Source organism: Apteryx mantelli, chromosome 15 (assembly GCF_036417845.1).
Source record: "Apteryx mantelli isolate bAptMan1 chromosome 15, bAptMan1.hap1, whole genome shotgun sequence".
Lineage (NCBI taxonomy): Eukaryota > Metazoa > Chordata > Aves > Apterygiformes > Apterygidae > Apteryx > Apteryx mantelli.
The window spans coordinates 8,596,610-8,612,081 of record NC_089992.1 but is presented as its reverse complement, the minus strand read 5'-3'; the positions used below and the strand labels follow the sequence as shown (position 1 = coordinate 8,612,081).

At 43.2% G+C, this 15,472-nt stretch overlaps 1 protein-coding gene across 1 annotated transcript in view; it reads right to left on the bottom strand.

Annotated features, from left to right (window-relative positions):
• Window positions 1–15,472, bottom strand: part of AGBL1 (AGBL carboxypeptidase 1) — a 356,032-nt gene that overhangs the window by 175,572 nt on the left and 164,988 nt on the right. The window contains exon 19 of the mRNA XM_067305788.1: window positions 4,705–4,885. Within this exon, the coding sequence (XP_067161889.1) occupies window positions 4,705–4,885 (181 nt within the window). The remainder of the gene's footprint in view (window positions 1–4,704; window positions 4,886–15,472) is intronic.

Sequence of the window (15,472 nt, the reverse complement as noted above, 5' to 3'; positions counted from 1 at the left end):
TATAATTAATAACACTAAATTTAAGTGTAATAAATAGCTATACTTATCCAGAACTGCAGTGTCTGGAGAAGCCCAGCCACAAGCACAAAATGCTGACTACGACGCTGTGACTGCAAGCACACGTGTGGGTGTGCCAGGTGTGTTCGCATGGCAAGAATGCAAGTTTGAGCAGATGCTAAGGCACAGCTGCAGGTACAGGCTGCTGACAGACGCAGAACAGGAGCTCGTATAGACAGCAAAACCACACAAGAGCCCATCGCTAGTTAACACTCAACTCAGTCAACACACAAACTGCGATAACATCTTTAGATGGGAAAGTATGGAAAGTGAAGTGTTCTGTGTTTCTTTATAAAATGCTTTTTGTGCTGCCATAATTAAGCCTTTTACAAGTTGCCTTACTGACCCCACCTCCAGGATTTTATACAACAATGAACATAATAGACCTACTTTGAAGGTACAAAGATTTCACTCAAACAGATGAGCTTTTTCTTTAAAGCAAGCCAAGAAGTTTCACCAAGGCTACTCCGTGTCACCGTCATTAAGTCTAGAGTTTTCCGAGAACAACACTTTTCACCTTGTACAAATCAAAAACAAGCTTACTAGTTAAAACAGCCGTGGATCTAGACTAAAGAGAAAATGCTCCCTATATGCATGTTTCACTCTTCATCTCAAACTACTCAAAGGTTGTGGCATAAAATTATCTCATTTTCCAGGCAAGAAATCTCAGGCAAAAGGAGAGGCAAGGAGCAAGGTCACATAGTGCATCAGTAGCAGAGCCAGGAACAGAGCACAGGTCTCCTGCTCACCCACTGTATTTTATATCAGTTTTCTAAGGAAAGCACTACTCTCTTTATGGATTCTCCAGTACTTAGTAAAGCTGTAGAGGGAATTCATTTATTATTTTACTATCACTTAGTTAAGAAAGGGGATAGGGATAAAGCAGTTGGCTGTAAGACACTTTGGGTCCTCTCAGAACAACCCATGCAAAATAAAGTCTGCAAGAACAGTCCTTGTTAACAAGTTTAAAATAGCTGTCACTTCAGAGAATTAGTCTCCATCCCTCAGAACAGAAGTGTATTCTTTTCCTTTCAGTTTTGTTCCCTTTGATATAAGATACAACATATAAATGACTGTACCGGGTCAGACCATATGTCCATCTAAGGCAACATCCTGTCTCCAGGAGCAGTCAAAAGCTAACGTCTGGCAGAGAGCTAGATCAGCTTTATGAAAAGTAATAGTAGTAGTACTTCATTTAAAATATATAGCCATTATCAGATCTATCAGCTGCATATTATTTAACAAACCCTATTCCTGACTGCAAAGTACTTGTCACATACAGCAACACAACTGCAAATCTGTGGATTGAACAAAGTCCATTAGCTGCAATGTTTGGGGGTGATCTATACTTTAAGTGATGAAAACACTTGTACATGCACACTTGCACCATCACTACCTTCATTTAGCATCGAGACACAGCTGCAATTCTCTCCATCGCTGACAGACAGGAATGGATTCTCACAGCGCTGACTGAAATGAAAGGAGGATGGAGAGCTGTTCCCCAGCTCAGCCGCACGCTGCCAGAGCGTAATCGCATTATTGCCATCGTATCTGCGTTAGAAGAACATTCTCTGCATGCAACTTTCAGATCACGTTAACCAAAGCAAACGCCAAGGCCCCAATTGTCTTGTAGCTGTGCAAGGCTCCCAAAGCGCAATTGTGCGGTACCCTACTGGGATGAGCGCTTGTCCACTGAGCTGTGCCTCCAGCAGGGAGCCGGCTGGGGAAGGGGCACAGCTGGGCTGCTGGAAAAAAATCCTTTGTAACCACATGCTGGCGTTCATCTCCACAACGGGCAGGGAAGTATTACTCATATCCCGACACACAGGATTGGGGAGGGGGAAGAGCGAGGAGCTTCAAACTGCCAACAAAAAGAATCTGACTCTTTCTTAAAGAAGGAGAGACACTGAGATAAGACAACTAAAGCACAATACCATGGGACAGAAAGAGGGAAGGAGAGTAGGGAAGAGATTTACAGAAAGATGCACTTCCAAAGTGGGGAAAAAACTCAAAGTCACTCTGCTTGCTAAAAAGCCAGAGCCAGGCTGAGGTGCACAGGGTAGTCAAACTGCTCCGGATGGCTCCTTTATCTGCTTTTGTCATGGAAGATGCCATTTTATCCAAAACCCACCTTTGGGCATGGTCCTAGGAAAAGAGGCACTGAAACAGAGGAAATCCTGGTCTCATAAGATAACTTGTTACCACAGGTATTTCCAGAGCCCATTGCAGAGTCAGGATATTTGTTGGCCTAGACAGCAGACCTGATGCATTCAACATGTCCAATCCACACACCAGGGAAGGCGCAAGAGCACATCAGCGCATAGGAAACCAGAAACAAGTAGCAGCTCAGCATACTGGCAGAGGCAACACCAGGCACTCCAGCAGGCTGTCGAGGGAGATCTTGCAGGACTTGCACGAGGGCTTGCAAGTCTCAGGCCAAACAAGTGGCTCCATGAGATGTGTTTTAGAAGTGGAAAAAATGATTAGCAAGTACAAAAACGCATCTTGCAAGTTCTATAGCCAGTGAAGGGCTATAGATCCTTTTCCTCTGAAGTTTCCCATGTAATGGTGGCAGTGACTCAAAAGATAAGAGTTCACTGGGAAATTTAAAACCAGACCAGGTGAAACATTAAGTAGTCAAATAAATCCGCACATGTAGACTTTAGAGGCCCGATGGATATTCTCCCTCTCCAATGTGCATGGTTATCTCCACTTAACAGTTAGAAACCTCAGGCCCAGAACAGAAGCATTTCTTGCAGTATAGGAAGACCCAAATCTACTAAGAAAACCATGTGGAAAGAAGAACAAGAACAACATGCAAGACATTAAAAACTTCTGTGAGGCTTTCTAATTAAAGCTTAAAGAATTGAACTTTCCCTTCCCCAGGCCTCTGTTCAGTTACAGAGCCACAGCCAAGTCCCTGCTCTCCAGACTCCCACTCCACATGCAAAGCTAACAAAACTTCCTCTCTAGAAGAGGGGTCACTCATCACCAGGTTTAACTACAATTTAAGCTCCTCTGCACCAGGGAAGGCAAAACACCTTCTGCGTGACATGCACTCAGGCAGTACAGTACGCTTCATCCAGGTGTCACAAAGAGCCACATGCCTCCCTCCCGAGAGCCCCTTTTCTGCTACACTCCCCTACTGACAGCTAGAGAAAAAAGGTCAGACATTCCCTCCAGTCCTCCATCTGCTGGAAACTTTAATTAAGCACTGCAAAAGGAAAGGGAAAAAAAAAAAAAGAGGGGGGGCCACAGCCTTTCATTTTTGCCTCCACTGTCCGGGAGGATGTGGGAAGCATTTGGTGCCAGCAGAGGCTTAGAACACTCTGGGGCAGCATCCAGCTACTCACAACAGCCCTCCCAAACCACTGATCGCTCACGTCCTGGGGAGCACAGCAGCACAAAGGCTATTACCGCTCATAGCCACAGACTAGAGACGATCAGGACAGCCCAAGCTGCTCTCTGCTGAGCCCCTCACCCAAAACTGAAATGAATTAGTTTAGAAGACCCAAACAAGTTCAACTCAGTTTTTGCTCAGGGTTGTTTTCCTGTTTTTGTAGCACTCAATCTGCACAGCCTGACCTGAAAGCAGATGGGTGAGTGTAGCATAAGCAAAGTTATTCCTCAAGACTTAGCTATGCATTTCAGTGCTTGTCTAAACACATCTTTCAGCTTTGAGATTAGTTCATTGCAACAAGCTGGGGGACACAGCTGTTACCAAATCCTGCAAGCCCTCATCACCTGGTCAAAATGCAGGGTTCCCCAGCTGCCAGTGGGATATGCTCATAAGGTCCAGCCCCTGCACCAGAGACAGGGCTGACAGTTGTTAAGTCACACTTGCTCCACAAATACCCAGTGAAGTGAGTAAACTCCCCTGCTCTCAGAGATACTGGAGATTTTCCCAGCAAAGTGCAAGGCTCTTATCTTAATGCACCTGTCAAACCTTCAAAAGGAATTTCTCTTTCATTAGTGGCTTAATAACATTCATTTCAAGTTTACATACTAGGAGCAGATCTGCACTTTTTCCACTCTTGAGCAGGGAGAGTGGAAACATGTTGGTGTGGATGGGCAGCTCTAAAGAATCCAGAGGGAATCAGTATTTTTATAAGCTCAGGACTCACTATCTTTTAGGAAACGTGCAGGAGGGAAGAATGAAAAGAAGGTGGGAGAAGGAGGGAGCTTCACTAGATGGAAATATTTCCAGGAAAATGTGAAGATTAACAGATCCTTATTCATCTTCCCCCCTCAGGTTATACAAAACATTAATTAAAGTCAGTTATTCCCAAGCATATCTGCCTTGCAGGTGAAGTCTACTATACTGACAGCAGAACAGATAGATCTCCAGGTGGCAAGCAAGACCCAGTTTGTCTAATATCACTAATGCTCCATCCTGGCAGCTGAGGGATGTTGTCGTCACACACAGTGCAGAATCACAGATATCCAAGACATGCAAGAAACATTGGGCTCCATCTCAGATTTACTTTTTTCACATGGATTGACAATGGAATGAATGAAACGCAAGGCTCTAGGCAAAGGGGATTCTCCTGACCCAAAACACTGAAGACAAGACCTGCTAGATGCACATGGATAAAGCCTGGGAGACAAACCCAGCAAAACCCATAAGAAGATATCACTACAACTCACTTGCCATTGATGACTCCATCCGGATTGAGCATGGGGACAATCTTGAAAATGAAACATCTCCTCAGGAGATCAGCAATGGGATCACTGCTTACAAGGAACTCCAGGGTCCCCTTCATTACCCAGCTGGCATTACTTTCACCAGGGTGAACACGGGCCATTAGAAACACATAAGGACGGTTGTCTGTAAAACAAAAGCAAAAACTAGACAGGACTTCTCTTTGAATTTTATCTTTGTAAGTGGTGTTTTTGCTTTTTAACTGCAGCAAGAACCCAACAGAGAAAACATATCCCTAGACAGTACTGTTGGGAAACGTCTGGACTATTTGTCAATTGACCCCAAGTTTGACCCTAGGATTTAGCATGTGCTAGTTACATCCCCATCCCTTTGCTTTTTTGCTTCCGTGTTGTCTCGCGCACATTCACATGAACCATCAGAGGGCATTTTGCATGTGCAGATTACTGTCTCACAAAATGACACCAGCCTATTTTCAGCCAGTTCTTGGAAGTCTGACCCTATCAAACCACACTAAGGTTTAAAAGGCGGTTAGAAATTATTTCCTTTTCTAAAGCCCTATTTTACTTTCATTTTTGTCCATTAGTGATTAAGACCTCTCCAAATATCTACACAGATCTTTCTGCCTTTACAAGGGTTCCAAGGCACGCAAATTGTCTGATCTTTGGCAGTAGCTTGTGTTGTAGGGTTAGGATCATAACTAATGGAGTTACTTTGATAGAACTAAAAGAGGAAAAGACAAAGATGTTACCCCAATAAGCTACAGAAAAACAGAGTCTCAAATGGTAGCAATTACAGCCTGCATAGCTAAGGCAGAATACTACTTTTGGTGGAAAGAGTTTTCAGTTGTTTATAACTTGCACACAATTTAACAGCCGGGACTCAAATTTGTGAAGCTGATTCTCAGAAATCGCAACTAGAACAGTTCAGCTGTTTTGAGTAATATGGTTGGGAGGGGAGACACAGGATGTAGGGATTTTGGGGGGTGGGAGGGGCAGTTTTTGTAAGATTTCTTTCTCATTAAAAAAAAAAGTTCATTGATAAGATCTGATGAACCCATGTTTTGAAGTAGACTTGCAATTTGGCAGAAAAAGTTGCCGTGTTTTCAGATGTTTGCTGTTCCTGTGAAAAAAACACCCACATTTGGCCTAGTTATAAGTCTCCAAAAATCTCAGTACAAATATGCTCAAAAAAAAAAAACAAACCAAAACAACAACAACCAAACAAATTTGACAGCAGATTCTCTGAAGCTCCCATCTGTGCTGAGCAGAATCTACGGATGGGCCAAGGAGGATTTGGAAACAGGAGAAGGCAGAAGGAGACACCTGGCAGGAACAGGAAATAAAAGCAAAGGACAAAGCAAGGATTCATTTTAAAGTTATACTTTTGTGAGTGCTCATGACTTCAGGCTATTGTCACAAGTCCACCTGACAGCTTTGCTTTTGTGCAAACCAATATCTGTCAGGGCATTGCACTGATGCCAGGATGTTTTTGCCTAGTTCCATCAAACAACTCCAGAACCCAGGTTCTGCTCCCCTGCATAAATTGAGGGGACCCCAGTGACAGGCCTTTGGAGTGGAAACAAGACAGAAAACCCAATCCTTTCGAAGGCATCAGCTGAGAGCTATCCTGTGAACAATAACATTGCAAACAAATGCTGAATTAGCAACTTGTACTCCTTTGCCCTTAACTCCCAAAGCTGTCCTTCAGTTTCCAAATGCTTTATAAAACATTAATGAGTTAATGTGAAACAGGGAGGTAGAACGCCTATGCTGAAAAGTATAGATGTATTACAGAGCTGTATAGTGATTTGTCTGACAAAGCAAAGGCTGTTTCAGAACAGAGTTAAGTGAAATTTCTTATTTCCAGTCAAAAAGGAACTAATTATTCGCCATAGCAGTACAGTCAGTTATGTCTGTCGGGATGCAGGCTCAGATTTGGAAGCAATTGTCCCCACACCTCCCTACTTTACCCCTTCCTCTTAAGCACTAAAAACACTGAACTACAATCCCAGCTCAAAGAGCTCATACAGAGCAATCACATATTGTGTCCAGCAAAGCAACTGGAACTCAGTTTCTCATTAGCCATATACTAGTTTTATATCATTCTTACACCTTACCTCGCTGTGAGGTTACATAAACACACACTGATCAAAATATACTAAATGCCTTAAGCATTTATGGATTGCAAAAAGTCCCTTTAGCCCCTGCAGAACTACTACCCATTCTGATTTTTTTTTCCTCCAAAATTAGAGTACAAAATTTATATTCTGCTCCAGCTAGATGTTGTGCATTACAGTCTACCTCAAGTAGTGGTTTAAAATAACAGCAAGCAAAAACCAGCTTTTGCAGAGACATCAGCTGCGTTCTGCCATTTCCAAACATTTTCTTCTTTCTCCCATCACCATGATTTAGTGCTGTTTTGCGGGCTCATTGCTGAGCTAAACTTATGGGACTCCGCTGTTGTAGCTGAGAATGAGGCTCCTGAGGACTCCTAATGGACAACAGCTGTAAATAGCACAAAGCAAAATAAAGCGTGTTCTCTTTTGCAATTGATGACTACAGCTTTAACAACTCTTATCTCTTCTTTATGTGGGGAGAAAGCATAGCATGTTAATTGAGAGGTTCTTTCCTCAAACAAAATAAGAAAACAAAACCAAACCTAAAACAAGGGCTTCCTCATCTCAAAAACCCTGAAAAGTTTGCCATAATTCCGATAATTGCGAGGTACAGTGGGACTAGCAGAAACCCACATTCTGCTCCTCCCAAGGCTTATACAAAGTCACACCTGTCTTACTTAGATTCAGCATCAGAAAAGCTTCTGGAGTGTCCAGACCTAGGAAAGGGTGGAGGGAAAGAGACCAGGCAGACATTGGTCTGCCACTGTTCTGCGTGCGTGACGAAGGATGGACCCATACAGAGCCTGTAGGTATAGCCAGGGAAGTGTCTCTATTCAAGTTAAAGCTTCCTTTAAAAGCTCCCCAGCCTGGAACAGCAAATTCCCGATAAGCACATCCACATCTCAGACATCCCATCCGCAGGGGAGTCATAACAAGAGGTATGTACCAGCAGGCAAACCACAGATCTTGTTAAGTGCCTGCAGAAGCCATCATAGCCAAATCCCATGTCAAACTGTCATGCTCCCCCACACTGCACTCAACATGAAGTCTAATGAAGCAGCAAACAGAGCAAAGAGCTGATGACACGCCCATAAACCTTCCCTTGAAATATCTGGGAAACAAAGATTTAACTCTGGGGCAGGCAGGAGTCACTCAATCCTGTACTCTAAAGCACATCCAGTTACTCAGCTACTTATCTGCCTTGAATTTGTTGTGATAACTGTGATAAACATTAGGGCTCATGAAAGTGCAGATGGTGGCATTGGCCAGCCATACTCAGTACACCACCCGGCAGGCACCCATCAAGGGTCCTGCACTTAGCTGAGCTATTTTATTTCATTCCTGCTTCCAATACCCCCATGACCACAGTCCTGACCAGAACGGTGGCTTTCCACTAGTGGGATCTTCACACAGCAAGGCCAACACACAACTCACAGCAGCCGGTTCTCTGTACTATTTCAATCCTAAGCCCCTTAGGACTGTCTACCGTACCCCACTCTGCACGCATCTTCAGCGCACCCAGACACAAGTACACTCTCATATATATCCTTCAAGGCCCAGAATTGAGCTCAAGTCTTCAAAATCCTCAGGCCGATGCTTAGGCAGGCTCCTTCCTGAGTTCTGGGGTCGCTGCCAAAAAGCTCTGTTTAGCCATTTATCTCCGCAAAGCCCACGTGACATGTAACCTTCTCTGGGAATGCAAATAATAAAAAGAGAAAGCACAGGAACCTTCTCACGCTACATAAAGCCTCATCCAACAGATCATGTCTTGTTACACTGTAGTACATTTTGACATGCCCAGAATATAACATGGCATCAAGGTGAGAGATTAAAGCATCACTGATGCCGCTTGCAAAACTTTGAGCAAAATCCCCTTGAGTAATAATTCTACTAACATATCACCTACTTCCCATCTTCGCTTCTTTTCATTCATTTTGACTGCAGATATTTGCATGAAAATAAGAGCTTTGTTCTCCCAGTACTACTAACTCACCGCTTAGTCTCTGCCTGTTATAAGGATCCTCCTCCGGTCATGTCATCAACATTCACAAAGAGGCAATTTTGATGTCACTAATTGCAACATCGGTGGGCAAGCAAGCAGCCAGAAAGAAATGAATAAAACTCCATGAACACAGCAGCATCCCTCATCCAGACGAGCACAGAAAGGAAATTAAGTGTAGTTCTAGATGCCCTGATCCAGGCTGAAGTTCTAAATTATTTCAAGCCCGAGATTTGGGCCATGCCATTTGTAAAGGGACAGGGTATTGAACAACACTGTGCTGGGATTTTATAAGGAGCCAAAGGGAATTATACACACAGCATTCAAGAAATTCAGCCTAGCTCCAGGTCTTGACTGGAATTTTTCTGGCTGTGCATCTGCATACCTCTCCCTGCTTCACCCCCAAGCCCAGGGCTGTCCAAACATAGGATTTTTCCTCCTGCCTAAATACAACATGACTTTATCATGAGTGTTGCACAAATCAAAAGGTCAGGTTTAGGCCAGGATGTAGGAAAAAGAAACCAAGCAATCAGCTGTGACCTCTACAGAGTATTCTCTGAGTCAAACGATGGGTAGACAGGAGCACCACAGCAGAGTTCTTCCATGCATGTCACGGCTATATCCTGCCCTGGCTACATCTGATATGCCCCAGGCTGCATAGTTACACAAAGCCAGAGAGAAGACAGGATATGGCATGATGTACAATGAATATATTAAAGTATGTTTGTGAAACCATCAAATACTGAAATCACAGAAAACATGAGACTGATATGAGGCAGTATCTGTGCCAGTCACTTTATTCCCCTCCTAGAACTTTTCCTCTAGTTGTCAGTCTTTCAGCTGGCTTAAGACACAATAACTCTTTTCTCCCCCTTCTCACCCCTCTTCTGTCTCCTTGCTGACCCTGCTTTGGGCTAAATGCTCCAGAAACATACACATCTCAAGACAGAGGCAGAATACATACGCTGGCAGGACCAGCTGTTGCTTTCCAGAATCATCAGCAAGCTATTCCTCCTTTAAACACATCTATGTTATATGCATTATTACTGTTACCTACGGCAAAGAAAGGAATATTACAAATTGCCTGAGCCACGAGCTGCCTGTTCTGTACCTTCATAGCTTGGTGGGGGTGTTTCAAGCTCCAGGTTGCTTGGCAACCTCCTTTTGTGCGTGTGTTATATGAATTCATTCACCTTTGAATCAGAGATGTTCAGAGATGATTGGGGAGCTGAATATGGGCACAGACTGCCCAGCCTCAGTGCAGCCTGACCTCCTACCACTGCTGGTCGTTAACTCCAGAAAATTGGCAAGCACATTTTTAAAACCATTTTGAGGTAGATTCCAAAATCCCAAACTCTGAAGGCAAAAGGAACCATGATCATTATTTAGTCTGACCTGCTGCATGACTGGAGCCATAGGAAACCCCCATGAACTAATTCCTGTTCAAAGGAAAGCTTATCTCTTTGGGGGGGGGGGGGGACCAGGAAACCAACCAGATCTTATTTCTAGAACTTGCACCAATGGAGAACAGACTATAACCCTTTGTGAACTGTGTCAGTTTATAACCAATATCCCCCTGTACAGTACGTGCATCTGAATTAGTCTAACAAAAGCTTCCAACCACTGGATTCTGATCTGTTTTTGGATATGCCAGTTCAGCATTCACTGGCATATCCTAATCTCACTCTGCCTGTCCTCTGAGCTGCCCAGATACTATCCAGCTTCAGAATGGAAGACACGTAGCTACTATAGTGCAGTCAAGCTAACAAGGTAAAAGCTACCTTGCAGTCACTGTAGGGTAAGAGCATTCCCATCTTTGACTACATGCTGGAAGTTCAGTCTAGTCTGGCAGCAGCATCCAGAGACAAACTATTGAGACAGATCCCAAAGCCATAAAAATCAAGATGGGGGACAGCTGGTTAGGAAGAAGTACTGCCAAGAAGGAACAGGGGATCATAGTTAATGATGCAAAGCAGTTCCAAAAGTGTCAACTCTCCTCCCAGGACGCACTATCATTCTTATTTACTCTGCTCAACCCAATGAGCAATGACAACTAGCTGGAGCTCTGTGCCCAGTGCTGGCCACCATAGTTTCAATATAAAATAGATGAAAACTGGAGAGGAGGCCATTAGGAATGACAAAAGGTTCAGAAGACATGACAGGAAGGAAAGTTGGAGAAAATGGGTTTTAATATAGAAAAAGACAGAGGAAGGAAATAGCCTAAAAATTGCAAGAGGACACAATAAAAGAGCAATCATTTTTCACTCTCCACTGGGGCAAGGTTGCATGAAAAGAAATGTAAGTTATTGTCTATGAGCTAAGCCAGTCTGCAGCGGCTTGGCTGCCATCACTGGTGTGCCCACATACTCAAACTCCCCTCCCTTAGGTCCTTGTTCATAAAGTCCTGTATCAAGCCGTTCCACTACAGTGCCCTGAACAGTGTCAGCACTAGGCCTATAACCACTTAAGTCATTTTAACTACCTTTACAAATCTGGTCCAGTATTCCCCTCTAGTTCTCTGCAGTTACCTCTGTGTTTTGAGAGCTACTGGAATCACTATTCCAGTCCAGAGAGCACCTCAGCCATCTCCTTTGAACTCTTCGATACAAGGTATCTGCTTATTTTAAAGTGGTTGACATTAGTGGCTGATGTTTAATGTACTATTTGATCAGTGCTGCCCTAGAAAATATTTCATCAACATATTTTTGCATCATCCAGGCTTCTTCCCACATACAGATCAGCAATATTTCTGGAAAAGTTTTGTCCTGCCTGCTTTGTTACCAACAGTCCTACCATTTCCATTTAAGAATGGAGTAATATGGTTGCTGGAATCCCTGTCATTAGTAATTGTCTTCAAAATCCCCTCTATTATCCTTAACTTTGCTGATTCTCAGTTTCTTTGCATGCCCTTCTGTGCCCTATGAAAGCAGTGAGAAGCAACACTAAGTTCAGCTCCCAGAGTCCTTCTAACAAGTTATGTAGCCAGCTAATGTAAGGATTTCCGGATTATCTATCAAAGGCAAGCAAGCATCTATTATCCCCTGCTTCCATAACACACACGTTAACTCAAATTTGTTCTGTGGCAGCAGGCAATTTCAGATGCTCAAGTATTTTGTGCTGCCATGTCCTGACCATCAATCCGTATAAGTTTTGCGACTAGCATAAGAAAAACAGACTGGCTTGCAGAGACACAACATCTCTGAGACATGGCAGGTAGAAGAGAGCTATTTCCAAGTTAGGTACCTTTGTGACTCTATCACCTACTGCATTCTCCTATAAGGATGATAATGCTGGACTGAAAGGAGAACCAGTCAGTTGACGCTCAGAAGAGCGGAAGACACTGGAGCAGGTATCCACCAAAATACAGACTAAACACCGATCTCATTCAGTGTGAATAAAGAAGCGGAAGCATTCCCCTAAGTTGTCCCATGCCTAAAAGAAACATACAGGAGGTAGCCTGCACATCTGTGCTGCACTTAATTGCTGTACAGGCAAAGTACAGAGAAGCTATGAAATCCATGAGCAGATTTCCGAGAGAAGGATTTCATCTGAAATGAAATCAGGTAGAAGCAGCAGACTGAAAAAGCTTCCCTTGTCATAAAAATATCTCCCTGGGTAATCCACAGTGATGGAAAAAGGAAACTTTGATAATTTATGTGACAGTTTAATGGAATTTTGGTAACACATGATACTTCAGAGAGAACTCGCCCAAATAGGACAGACAGGACTTTAACAAGGCTCCAGCTCCAAAACAGTAATATTTTCACCTCTTACTTTTACATTTTGTCCTACATATACAATATTCACCCACAGCACATCTATCTCATTTGCAGGGCACATTTCAATATTGTAAGAACAACAGCTCTGCACTTTCTTATGACAGCCACAGCCAGAGAGACCTCCAAGTATCTGGTCCCTAAAGGGATCAAGCTGACTCTGCACCAACAGGGGAGAGCATCATTGAGCCGTGAGATCTGAACCCCAGGCTGCCCTCAGGCCACATCCCCAGCTCTATGGACATCACTAATAGCTTCTCCACAGACACCAAGGGTAGCAGACAGACAGTCTCTAGCAGCAGTCACTTGCAGAGGGGATGCCCCGAGAGCACACTCCATGAGTAAATGGCTTTCACACCACGAGTAGTGCCCCAACCCATGTCTGCTGCTTATGAGAAAACAGCCTTTACTCCAGCATAATGCCCCATGCCCTTCACTGTCACTGCTCCAAGAAGAGGCACAGCAGCAAGAGGAATTGCTTAGAGTACTAAACTAGGGTGAGACCAGGGTTAACGGGATGAAACTTCGCAGAGGAACATTTAGGCTGAATACAAGTGAGTTATATTGAAGAGTCTCCCCTGTGGAGATGCAGAAGTTCACATTAAAACTAGATTGCCAAGAGCACTAGAAGCAATTCTGTACAGAACAATCCTGCAGTAGCCAGGGGACAGAGAAAAACCTAACAGGCATTTGTTTTCTTTACTAATTTCTATGGACACAATGCTGAAGCCCTAATTTTTCTGAAAAAGCTCCTGCTTGGAACCAGGGCAGGAAAAGAATAGAAGAAAGCTGTGTGAAGACCTTAATATTTTGCTTAGTCTTTCTATGACCAAAGCAGGTTAAGATCAATGTGGGACCCACACTGGATCCTGTTGGCCCTAAACCGGACATGGAAAACCGGGCATACAACAGCATTTCCTTCACCATGGGGAATAACTTATTTTCCTGTTAAATTTTCTGGCTGTTATCTGTTGTGTAGTCCTTCAAGTAATTCTGCTCTACAGAAGACCAATTCTGCAGTAAAGTGCAGCTTTTTTCCATAAACTGCCTAAAAAGAACAGATTTGAAACATACCTAATGCCACCTGCAGCATAAAGCAATGTTCATTCTTAAATATGGATTGTACCTTTAAGAGGTGCAGATCCATCTCTGCCTTTGACTTGATGTCCTCCTCAGGGAATGACTTGTAAGGAAAAAAATGTACTAGAAGGAAGTGCAATCAGAGCCTCCCATTATCAAAGGGATAAAATATCAATTTTTGTCAAGATAAAAAGCATTGCAGATTGGCTCTGATAGGAAAAGTTAAATTCTTGGTCTTCACTTGATTTGATATTTATCACTCTGCTGCCCTAAAAATATCCTGTCAGGGAATGTTTCTTAAAAATATTCTCCTGTACTTCTCCTGCTGTAAGCAAACTACAAGAGTTTCAAATTGTGTTGTTATATGTGAAACACTCGCAGAAAGAGAAAGGAAAGAAAACCAAGAAAAGCCTATGAAAGGCACTTTCTAACATTTCACTGCATCAACAGCTTCCCAGTAAAGGACCTTCCGCAGGTTCAGCTCCTTTGTGGCGTCACTAAAGAGACTCTCCCCTCATCATTGTCCAAATCTACCCTAGATTTTACAACTGTACTGCCCAGAGCAGATCCCAAAGGATGAAGATAGAATCAGGATCCTGTTGTGCCCAACCATTAAACGGAAAACACAGAAATTTAGAAGACAAGACTTAGAACAGCCTACTAGTTAGTTTTCCCTGGGGGGAAAAAAAAAAAGTTTTATTCACTTCAAGATGAAACTTGTTTGAGGTAGAAATATCCACCAGCAACCTAAACTACAAATGACAGCATGGAAGAACTTGCATCTTCAACCTACCCAAGCTGGTAGGGTCTTTATAGCTTTTGTCCCTTCAACATCTGGTTAATAAATCTTGCATTATTCATGATAACATTGTCTTCATTTACCCTGCTATATAATGCACAGATGCACATTTGTACTGCAAGAGATCTCCCCTTAGGACTTCCCAGGATGGCAACACCTTACAGAGGCTGTACAGTATATAAAGACAGTTTTCCTTCTGTTTCCAATCAAAAGAGAGCAAGCAGTTGACTTTTGGAAATAGGCTCTGAGGTGTTCTAGCATAGTCAGAACCACAGAATATCTGACAGAAAGACAGATGGAGCACAGCAAAGTTTGCCACTGCAGTAAAACAGACACCTGTATGCAGAAATTTCAACCAGTACATGCCAAGACACTACCAGGCCACCATCTAAGGTCAGGAAGTTCTTTCCATCAGATGCTAGTGAGGTGATTGATGATGGATCATGCCTTCCTGCATCAATCACTACCAGGAGCACAATGTCAAACCAGAAACACCCCTAGTCCATCTGAGGAAGATTAGTTTGTTTGCTCTTAGGAATAAGATGGTAGGAAGGGTAGGGAAAGGCAAATGCTCTTTCTCCAGAAATTGCTACAAAGCACAGAAAGAGGTATTCATCAATAAAGGAGCCAAGCCACAGAAGAGCTATCTCCTGGCAGTCCCAGGAGGAAGACTAGTAGAAGTGAACATGTGATGTCACAAAAACGCACCCTTGGCTTGCTTTTCCTTCTCCTCTGCTCTATGCCCATTGTAAAAGTGGGATTTTTCACATAATGATTTTTTTCATTCTTTATTTCATATAGTTTTAAAAATAAATTGAGTATGATTTAGGAAATCTTCTCTAGAAGGTTGTTTCATCCAATAATTTAACAGCTTGAGTGAAGGCTGCTGTTCAATTTGAATTTCTGACGTATAGTATGGAGACTGGCTCCGTGGAGCTAATATTGTTATTGGTTCCCCCAGTCCTGGTGCCTTCCCACATTT